This window comes from Plasmodium fragile (assembly GCF_000956335.1).
Source record: "Plasmodium fragile strain nilgiri unplaced genomic scaffold supercont1.19, whole genome shotgun sequence".
In the NCBI taxonomy this organism is placed as follows: domain Eukaryota; phylum Apicomplexa; class Aconoidasida; order Haemosporida; family Plasmodiidae; genus Plasmodium; species Plasmodium fragile.
In genome coordinates this window covers 124,510-134,774 of record NW_012192599.1, presented here as the reverse complement: position 1 = coordinate 134,774, position 10,265 = coordinate 124,510, and the positions used below count along the sequence as shown (strand labels likewise).

Below are 10,265 nucleotides of genomic sequence, written 5' to 3'. Positions count from 1 at the left end.
TTTTTTTTTTTTTTTTTTTTTTTTTTTTTTTTTTTTGTTCATACGTTTCTGCAAATTTGTACACACACGTGGCTGCGCATGAACGTAACAATTTGCAGGCACATGGGCAGACGTGCCTACCGACTAAGGCGAAAGTGCTAACATATAAGAGAACGAACAAATGAACAAATATGCTCACTACATCCTCGTGTTTGTAATGTTCATACAACGGTTGAGGCTGCCCAAAACTGCTCCCCCCCGGCGCGCATAAAGAGGGAGCGCAACGTACTTATACATACATACACACACACACAAAGTTCTGAGGAACGTATAAAAAGTCTGTTGCAAACCATGTCAAGTTAAAAAAGGAAAAATGTAGTGAAGAGGAGGAAGCTATACCACGAAATATCACTTAAGTGCCACAACATTAACCAGTTGTATGCAAATATGTTCGTCTGTCAATTCTTGATGCAACACTTCGTCAACAGCGCGCCATGAACAACACACACTTTTTCCTTATATACATACGAACAGCACTGAACGATGCGCTTCCTGCGATGTGTAGGACGTGGTACTTTCGCTATTTGCCAAAATTTTAACCTGGTGAATTCCATAACTTGCTCATTTGGCGCTTTGAATGTTGCAATTAATTGTTGGCGCGGGATGAAGTGAAAAGACGTGCAAATGCACGAACGGTTTGGAAAAAATGCTGAGCATAACCAAAGCATAAAATAAAAGCTAAAAAGAGAATCCAAATTGACAAGGGCAAAAATGCTTACATCATTTTTCATACCTTTCTAAATTCCATTTTGTGCCAGTTTCTCAATTTGTAAGACAAAAAATGTGGTACATCATCGAGGGGTGGAAAAAAAAAAAAACTTGTTGAGTACATCCTTTTTTTGTTTTTTTTTTTTTTGGCCTGAATGGATTACGGATGTACCATTTCCCTTGACAAATATTTACATAAACAAGGAGAATCAACAATAAGGGGGAAAAATAAAAATGGAAATGAAACACCAACTTAAAATTTCACCGTTACACCCAACACAGGTGCAACGGTTTGCTCATACGCTCGAAGGGCCTTCGCATAAACGCGGCGCCAAACCGTGAGCCAATGTGCATGCATAAGATATATATGCATGACGCCATTCTTAACTATTGACAGTTCATCGATGTTCTAATTATAACGGATGATAAAAAAAAAAAAAAAAAGGCATCAACTTTTTAAACGCATTTCGAGCATGTGTATGTTGGAAGAATCAAAAAGGGCATTTCTTCCTTTTTTTGACTTTTACTTTTGTAAGTCCCCTGCACGGGATACTACATCCTGGCCGTAGCGTGTGTTAAGAGGTGAGAAGCAAAGGAAAGCGATGAGAAAGCCGAAGGGCACAACGAATTTGTGAGCAAATGGGTTGACCAACGGGCTATGCAGCGAAGGGTGCGGTGATGGGAGTGACGTACGAAGCTTCTAACGAAGCAACGAACGGGCCAAGAGAGGAGATAAGAAACGATGCCGTTTCGAAACTGCCGTATGCCCGTCGCGCGAATCTTACGTCTCCCGTTTTCATCGCATAAAAGCAGCCAAGCAACGCAGTTTCTGTTTCCCCCAATTGTTGTACGTTCGTAAGGAGACTCGACAAGGTGCGACCAAAAGGCAACCGAAGTGAGCCACCCAAGTTAAATGCAACGCGGCTTGAATGTATATAAATTCGTTTATGGTTGCATGTGTATGTTGGAAGAATCAAAAAGGGCATTTCTTCCTTTTTTTGACTTTTACTTTTGTAAGTCCCCTGCACGGGATACTACATCCTGGCCGTAGCGTGTGTTAAGAGGTGAGAAGCAAAGGAAAGCGATGAGAAAGCCGAAGGGCACAACGAATTTGTGAGCAAATGGGTTGACCAACGGGCTATGCAGCGAAGGGTGCGGTGATGGGAGTGACGTACGAAGCTTCTAACGAAGCAACGAACGGGCCAAGAGAGGAGATAAGAAACGATGCCGTTTCGAAACTGCCGTATGCCCGTCGCGCGAATCTTACGTCTCCCGTTTTCATCGCATAAAAGCAGCCAAGCAACGCAGTTTCTGTTTCCCCCAATTGTTGTACGTTCGTAAGGAGACTCGACAAGGTGCGACCAAAAGGCAACCGAAGTGAGCCACCCAAGTTAAATGCAACGCGGCTTGAATGTATATAAATTCGTTTATGGTTTCTTTGCCTACCTGCTTATTTTTGCTTCCATGGTGAGGAATGGACAAATGTGCGCTAAGAAGCTTGCCTACGGCCATGCGAACAGCTGCGCGTGACGGACGGGCCTTTACTCATATTCCTCAAGAGGGAGAGGTGTGCTCAGGAAAGCCCCATCGGAGCTGCGGCTGCAAATTTTCTCAGACACACGCGTCTTCGTAAATGTGCTTACATATGTACCACACCACCTTTGCGCGCTTCGCAAGGAGTACGTTGGTACATGCTCCCGTAATCACACTCAATTAGGCGTACGACTGAAGAGCCACCTCCACCGCCCACACACCGCACACGCATGCAAACATGTTAAGGCAAGTGCAATTGCTCATCCTGTTGATCGTTGCCTCGAAGAAGGCCACCGTACTAGTGAACTCAAGGAGGATAAGTCACCTGCATTCCAAACTGAACGAAAGTATTCACCACTTCAACAAATGTCATTCGCCCAATGTATGGCACCACAGAAGAAACAAACCACATCATGCGTACATAAAGCCACCCCTCTTTCACATACATCAGAGAAAAATAAATTACCTTAAAAATGGCAATAGCATATATTCCAAATACTACAATAACGAGCCTGTTTATAACACATACAATCCAATTTTAAATTATGAAATACTCGATTTGGTGAAGGTGTTTGGGAGGTTAGCTGAGCATGGAAAGTATGAGTCGCTCAACATTGCCGTTGACGTAGACATAAACGAGCAGGAAACACTGAATGACCCAGATGGGAAAAATGGTCAGGCAAAAAGGAATAACTCGTGGACACATAAATTTGTATCCATTTTTAAATTTAAAAATTTTTATGAACATGACAAAAGAGCATACTGGTATAGACATTTCGCACAGAAGGGGAAAATGAATTTCGAAGATTTTAAAAAATACTTATTACTACTAAAATTTAAATGGCCAAAAGATTCCCTCTTCCCAACATATAATATGTTCCTCTTCGAAAAAGGGTTAAGTAAAAATGTGGACTCCCCACTGATACGAAGCAAAGTGGAAAATTACATACAGCGGCAAGAAATTAACGAAAATTTACTGAAGTCTTGTTTTTTCTGCTTTTCGGAAGGAAAGGAATATATCACTGCTCAGGATATTTTAAATACCTTTGTTGGGTGGAAAAGGAAAGGGGATAAAAATGACAGGAAAGATAGGCATACCAATTTCTTTTCCTTTTTTAAGAAAGCCAAACCAGAGGAGGACTCCATTGACTGGTACACCTTCAAAAATAAAATCGACGCATGCACAATTAGGATGCACGAGGCGAAGACGTAAACTTACCCCCTCGTGTCCCCAAAGGGAGTGACAAACCTGGGTGATGAACTACATTTTTTTTTTATGGCGGAAGGGTGCGAAGTGCACACCTGTGCTATAAACGAGGCATGGTCTATCTGTTCCATGTTATGTTGCTTCCCTTATTGGTGGAGATTACTTCGAACTGGGGGAAGAAAAGCAAATTTCACGGCGAAGTAGCCCTTCCCCTGTTTGTATAAAAACATGCATTGTACATATTGATCAAATTTCTTCACCAAAGGGGGTAATGTTGCCCGTCTTACGCTACTCGTCTGCTCACCTTTTTTTTTTTTTGCATCCCATTTAATGCCCCACACCCAGATGTGTCAATTTTTTCGTAATTTTTTTTGTACACCCCCGTTGTGGAACCTTGGCGCAATTTGACCTGCACTTGATCATCAAGCCGTTGCCACGTAAATGGACAATTAAAATAAAAAATGTCATCCTAGCGAAGGTGTCGTGGCGGCCCCAACGTGGTATCCCCTCACATCGCCATAAGAAAGGCTTAAAATGGAGGGGGAATTGGGAAGAACAAAACGTTAATCTGTCTAATGGCGAATGCGTACGGGGGGATTGATTCTTCCTGACCAAATTAACATTTTAAAAAAAAAAATTAACATCATTTTTAATGCTACATTGGCATGCTCTACGCACTACGGAGAGTGGCTGTTAAGAACAGCAGAACTGCAGAGTTATAAGAGGATGTGCATTCAAAAAAAAAGGGAAAAACAAGGGGGGGAAACGCGGCTACGTGTGTAATTGTGGCGAGGGGAAACGCATATAATGTTTTAAAAACAAGAAACGCCACATTTACAACGCACGGGAAATGAAACAATGGACATGGTTGACGCGCGTGGATAAAAATGGGATAAAAAAAAAAAAAAAAAAGAAAAAGAAAATGAGAAGATGGAGAAGGACGCAGAGCACGAAGACAAAGACGCCATTAAAACGGTGCACAGGGCAGAATTACGAAACAGAGGGTAGCACGGAACGTGCATGTATACGAATGTGTACACATGTGCACTCGTCTGCAAATCATTAAAACATGTGGCATCCCCCAGTCGCAGAGATTCTTGGGGGAGAAATATTCAAAACGGCTTCTTCAGTGACAAGGGGAAGAGAGGCAAACAAAAAGGCACTGGTGGGCATTATAAATGGGCTCAAGTTGGTGTCACTGCGGTACCTCCTAGCGTGCATTTCTGGCATGCTCCGCAAAGAAGGGCGGAAAAATTAAACAAGCACAGGCGCACGCGTGCGTTCACATAACGCTCACATAACGCTGACGCAGGCGTGCAGGTGCCTGCGCACCCGCTCAGAAGCGCCGGTTCTCCAGCCTCTTCTGGTTATTCTTGTACGACGGGGTGTACTGGAAGTTCTTCTTCGTGAGGCGAAGAATTGACGAGCCAAACATATATATGGACCCAAAGTTCTCCAGCCACACGGTTTTGTATAACGAGTGAGACCCCACCTTGGTGTTAATAACAACTTCTGTCCACACAGAGGTTTTAAAATCGTAAAAAAACAAATCGTTCCTTGGTAAAGAGGAACTCTTGCATTCTCCACCAATTACAAACATATAATCATTAACAATAACACACCCATGTCGGTACCTCTTCTCGGGTATACTTCCTTTGGCCATAATTTCAAAGCATTTATTCGACTCAATATTGTACAGGAATAAATTGTCACAAAATGTTAAATTTATTTTGTTACTATTAAAGCTATAATAACTGATGCCGCCAAATATGTATAGGTTGTTTTTATAATACGTGCAAGAATGTCCTGCTCTTTTTCCAAGCCAGGGGATGCTTCGTATCTTGACTCCGTTCGATATAAGGTCACATATATATTTGCACTTCTTCCCCTGCACACAGTCTTTACAGGGTGGGTCATTACGCTCATGGTATATGTTGGTGCGTGTGTGTTGGGGGCTTTCCACGGGCTTCATTTCACTGTGCACACCTTCCCACTCTGCATTCTTTTTAGCTTTTCCATCAGTTGCTTCTTCTTCACGAATGTCAAAAATGAGGCTGTACAAATCTGAACAAGTGTCATCCACCTGCTCCTCTTTGTTTGCAACGCCCCTTCGGTCCCCACTCATCAGATTCCTCTCCCAAGGTTCCCCCTTCGCATGGCTAAACGAATCGCTATGCCTGTCCGCTGTGGACGTAGCAACGGTAGCTATGCTATCCACCGTACCTCCATTTCTGCGCAGGCTGTCCCTCAGATTTACTGCCCCCCCGTCCATCTGAACCTTACTCGACTGCGTCCTGTTATCATTGGTAAACGCATCATTCGAGGTCAGTAAAAAAGAATTGTCATTAAAACATTCTTCTGCGCTTCTAGTATCGTTTTGTATGCCAGAAGGAGGGGAGGACGTATCACCCTGTTTAAAATAAAGAATGTTGCTGTTATCCTTTCTGTTTGTGGTAGACTCTTGTAAGTGAGTACGTAAAAGGGAATTGTCTTGGGATGTCTCCTCCTGGTTTGTCCTCTCCTCAGAGGTACACCCACCCCCCTTGTCACTCCTGTACTGGTATAACTCCATCCACCGGTTTCGGTAAAAATCGTAGACATACAAATCGTTGTAAATAATGTCCACATATTCATGGCCCTTTTTGACGGTGCTTCCTTTACCCCCAAAGAGGTAAATCAGGGAATAGCAGCTCTCGTTGACGCTACAAATGGAGAAGAAATCTCGAGCCTTTATCAATCTCTTCATATTTTTAAAAACATTTTTCTCTTCATTTGGAAAAAGGTCGGAAAATTCACACAATTCGGAAAATTCTGAAAATTCGGAAATTCCACTGACGTACTCGTCGAAGTGGCTACCTTGGATGTCCTCATCGCCGCTTTCACGTTGGCTATCGTGCATGTGACCGCTCTCCACGGCACCCACTTCGTTACTACACATTGTTTGCTCCATACGTGGAAGGGTAGGATTGGAACCCTTCAGCCCGCTTGGCGTTTCCTGCAGGGGAGACGATCCACCACGCTTCACGTCCCAACTGGAGGGCTGCCTTACATGGCGAATCTCATCCTCATCGCTATTGCCGTGCTCCTTGCGGTCCGTCTCACCCCCTCTCAACATCCGCAACAGCTGCGCAAAATCGGCGAACTTACTCTGAGCGGATTCTACCACAACGGTCCCAAAGAGAGTATTCATATTTAGCATATTGACTTTACAAAAATTCATAAAATGACAATTACTACTAATTATAAAAATACAATTATTCAGATAAACCACATCTGTGTAGTTCATAAAGGAAATGTTGCTGAGGTGACTAAAGCTTCCTTCAATACTTTGTTTCGGTCTGTTCACATAAGAATTGGTTAACTCCAAGTTTCCATTTTTATTCACAGACATTTCTTCACATATGTTTAAAAATATATACCACACATTATTATATGGGGTGTATAAATATATACATTTTTTTATTTTGTCAAATATGTATATATTATCATTGAGGACACAGACTCCATCGCATCTGTTCTTATACACCTTTGTGTCGAAACCAATGTTGTGAACATTAAATTCGTAAATATGATTTTTCTGCCCTTGGTCTTCTTCCCTGCTGGCGATATTCTTCACTTGATCAATCCGATCGCTCTGCGATCTTGGCATACTCATCGAGCCAGTAGCGCCAACTGTTCCCATCCCTGACCTACCGACTCGCCCAAACCTTCTCACCACAGCGGGGCGTTCCTCCCTGCTCTGTGTCCTACGACCCGTATGCACATCATTATCACCCAACATCAACGTCCGCGAGGACGACTTGGACGAGCAGCTATGGTTGCTGTACCCATTACTTATGTCGACAAAGTTGCTAATCAAATTCTCATTCTCAATGTTATTGTAATTGTACGCATTTATGTTTCGATTGTATATGCTCTTGCTCTTATTATAAAGGTAGTTAATAATATTCATGGCTTACATCTTTTGGTCACTAATTGGAGGGTTCTCTAGTGGGGGCAGGGGGAGGGCAGAGTTTTTTTTTTTTTGAAAATTCTGGACAGGCGCATGCGGCGCAGACCTGTTCTTCGGGGCATCATAAATACATACACGTGAATATATGTCCCCCTCCTTTCCCTTTTAAGAATTTTTTTTTTTTCCGACTTTTTTCAAAAATGAGTTCTTCGTGCATGTGTTTAGGGGTTCGCCCTGGTACAATTCATATGTGTTAGGGGGGGATATGTGACCTTCGGGAAGCATCTCCCTAATCGTTGGGTCCCTCCTTGTAGGACGTTGGTTATTCACCTGGCGGAAGGCAATTAAAATGGGCAGCAAACAGAGCTCGCAATATCTGCTGCGAACACGTATACCGCTGGGGCATCCAAATACAAGGGGTTACCAGCAAAGCTTCACCACGATAAAAAAAAAAAAACGGAAAATGAAATAAAGTAAAACGAAACAAAGCAAAATGAAGGGAATGACCAAACGTAAGCGGCTCGGTTGTCCCCGCAATGCATTCACACCTGCGTTGAGGTATACACAAATTCTTTAAAATGTTTAATTTATACGCAAAAAAAAAAAAAAAAAAAAAGGAAAGAAAAATCTAGGAGACCGCCTGGGTCCAGCGACAAGCTGTTCTTATCAGATAACGATTAGCGTTACTCCGGATTCATCAATCCTGTTTCCAATGTGTTTTTTAAACGGCACGGTTTTTATATAGCGTCCCGCCTGTTCAATTGTCACGCATTATGTTGTTGCCATGTAAACCCTCGAGTTTTAATCCCATTTTTATGCATGAACGAAAGGGAAAATTTTAAAATGGGCGCGCCAAATTTAGGAGGCAAATTGGAGTAGCAATTTAAGGGAGGCCACATAAAATGACGCATAATGGAAACGCGTTGAGGCGACGAAGCCTTGGGGCTTTAAAAAAAGTGGATTACCCTAAACGCGGGGGAAATACATACTGCACTAATTCTTGCACGTGCATGTAAAATTAGGGGGCATAATATTTTTACGGCATGGCGAAAATTTCCTTCTCGTTCCACTACAACTCTGTATGTTCGTGAAAAAATTCAAACCGCGAAGCAGTGGAAAATTCCGCAACTAACCAGGCTACCAATTATGAGCTTTCATCATTTGAGAAGCTACCTGCTATGCAACTTATGTGAGTTCCAAATAGCGCGTATTTTTCCCCCCTTCGACAATTTTTATGCCAATGTGCCATGTGTACGTGAGATGGACTGCTACTCATTTTACTCCACGCCAAATACATACGTGTCGCATATGCAGGTGGGGGTTGATGCCAGGATTGGTAATCCCCCCCCCCCCACGTGTTAACTGTCCCACCTTCGTGACGGCTAAATAAAACAACCATTTGGTACACCAATTTTGGGAAGTAAAATTTTTTTTAAGTGGCCTCACAGGTTGAAACCCCCAGTTGGTCTCGTTAACCTGGCCCCTTTTTTGTTTTTTTTTTTTTCCCCATTACCCATGCAGAATATGTCTGCAGTCCGCCATGGGTAAACGAACAAGGGATCATATCTTCCCGTCCGACCTGCATGATCAGTTAAAAGCAACCCCTGCCTTGGTGAAAACTCGCGTAAAGCATTTTTACATGGACGAATTGGGTATACCAAGAGGGGAACGCATACAGCCGTTTTCTCTCAAATGGAAAAGGTTACAAAAATGCGAATGTATAAAGGGGAAGCGCTACGCAATTGTGTGTGTACATGCTGCCCTTCCCTACCAGACAAAGGATGCTAACCGAATATGTGTCAACTTTGCTACCCTTCCTTCGTTCCTTCTTCCCTTTTCTAATCCTTACGCGTGAGAGATTGTTAGAAGTTTGTGGCCAAACCATAGGCGAGTTAGCCAAATATGTACCACTTGGCTGAAACGCAACACATGTTAAGATTGGGCTGCTCAACTTAATGTGAATTTCGCTCCCATTCCGCTCCGAACACATTCATATAGAAAAACCGAAACCTTATGGAGTCTTACAAAACAGCGTATTGGTATAATAAAAAAAGTTATAAATAACTCCCATCGCTAATTAGGCGCATTTATAAAAGGGTGAAAAAAAAAAAAAAAATTCGCACAGGTTGTATTGCAAAATACACAAAACTGTTTCACCGTGTTGCCATCCGTACGATAGCATATATTTACATCGTGCTGAAGGTAGAATCAACGCAGAGAATTAATTTTTTTTTTCCCTGCGAGCAACATACTAATTGTGCGAGCCGCTGGTGTTGTTGGCGAAATAATGTTCTTTTTCTTTTTTCAAATTGTTAAATAAACAATTTGGGGGAGGAGCCAAATCGCGCTAGCAAAAATTGCACAACAGATTTGCATCGCGCGGATAGGCAACAGTATACAAAATATACATGTATACATTTAGGGGCGTTCACATGCGCGCATGTACAAGTACGCACATACGTAATTATTATTTATATATGCCGATCTGGCAGGGGTGCCTTCATGCGCAGGAGTATTCGAGATATACAACAATGTAGCTATCCCGCATGACATATGAACAAGCCAAGTGGCTCGCCTGCAGAGAAATATATGTACCTGAACAAAATAAATGTAGTTGTACATATATATATGCAATTATATGTGACAACTTAAATGGCAAAAATGCGATTGCACAGAATTATTCTGTTGAACAACTATAACCAAATTTGTTGCGCTCATATAAAAATTTATTTTCTACCTCTGTCGCATGTCAAATGAAAAAAAAAAAAAAAAAAAAAAAAAAAAAACAAAAATGATGCAATTCTGCATGAATAAATCCCCTCCCCT

The 10,265-nt window shown here is 42.2% G+C and overlaps 2 protein-coding genes across 2 annotated transcripts; one reads left to right on the top strand and one right to left on the bottom strand.

Moving 5' to 3' along the window:
- Nucleotides 1–2,518: 2,518 nt before the first annotated feature.
- AK88_02044 (uncharacterized protein) lies at nucleotides 2,519–3,493 on the top strand (the record flags this gene model as incomplete). The annotated part of the gene is made up of 1 exon (XM_012479678.1): nucleotides 2,519–3,493. One exon carries the CDS (start codon nucleotides 2,519–2,521, stop codon nucleotides 3,491–3,493), a length of 975 nt encoding a protein of 324 aa, XP_012335101.1.
- A 1,330-nt stretch (nucleotides 3,494–4,823) lies between these two features.
- Nucleotides 4,824–7,439, bottom strand: AK88_02043 (uncharacterized protein; the record flags this gene model as incomplete). Its single annotated transcript, XM_012479677.1, has 1 exon — nucleotides 4,824–7,439. One exon carries the CDS (start codon nucleotides 7,437–7,439, stop codon nucleotides 4,824–4,826), a length of 2,616 nt encoding a protein of 871 aa, XP_012335100.1.
- Nucleotides 7,440–10,265: the final 2,826 nt, after the last annotated feature.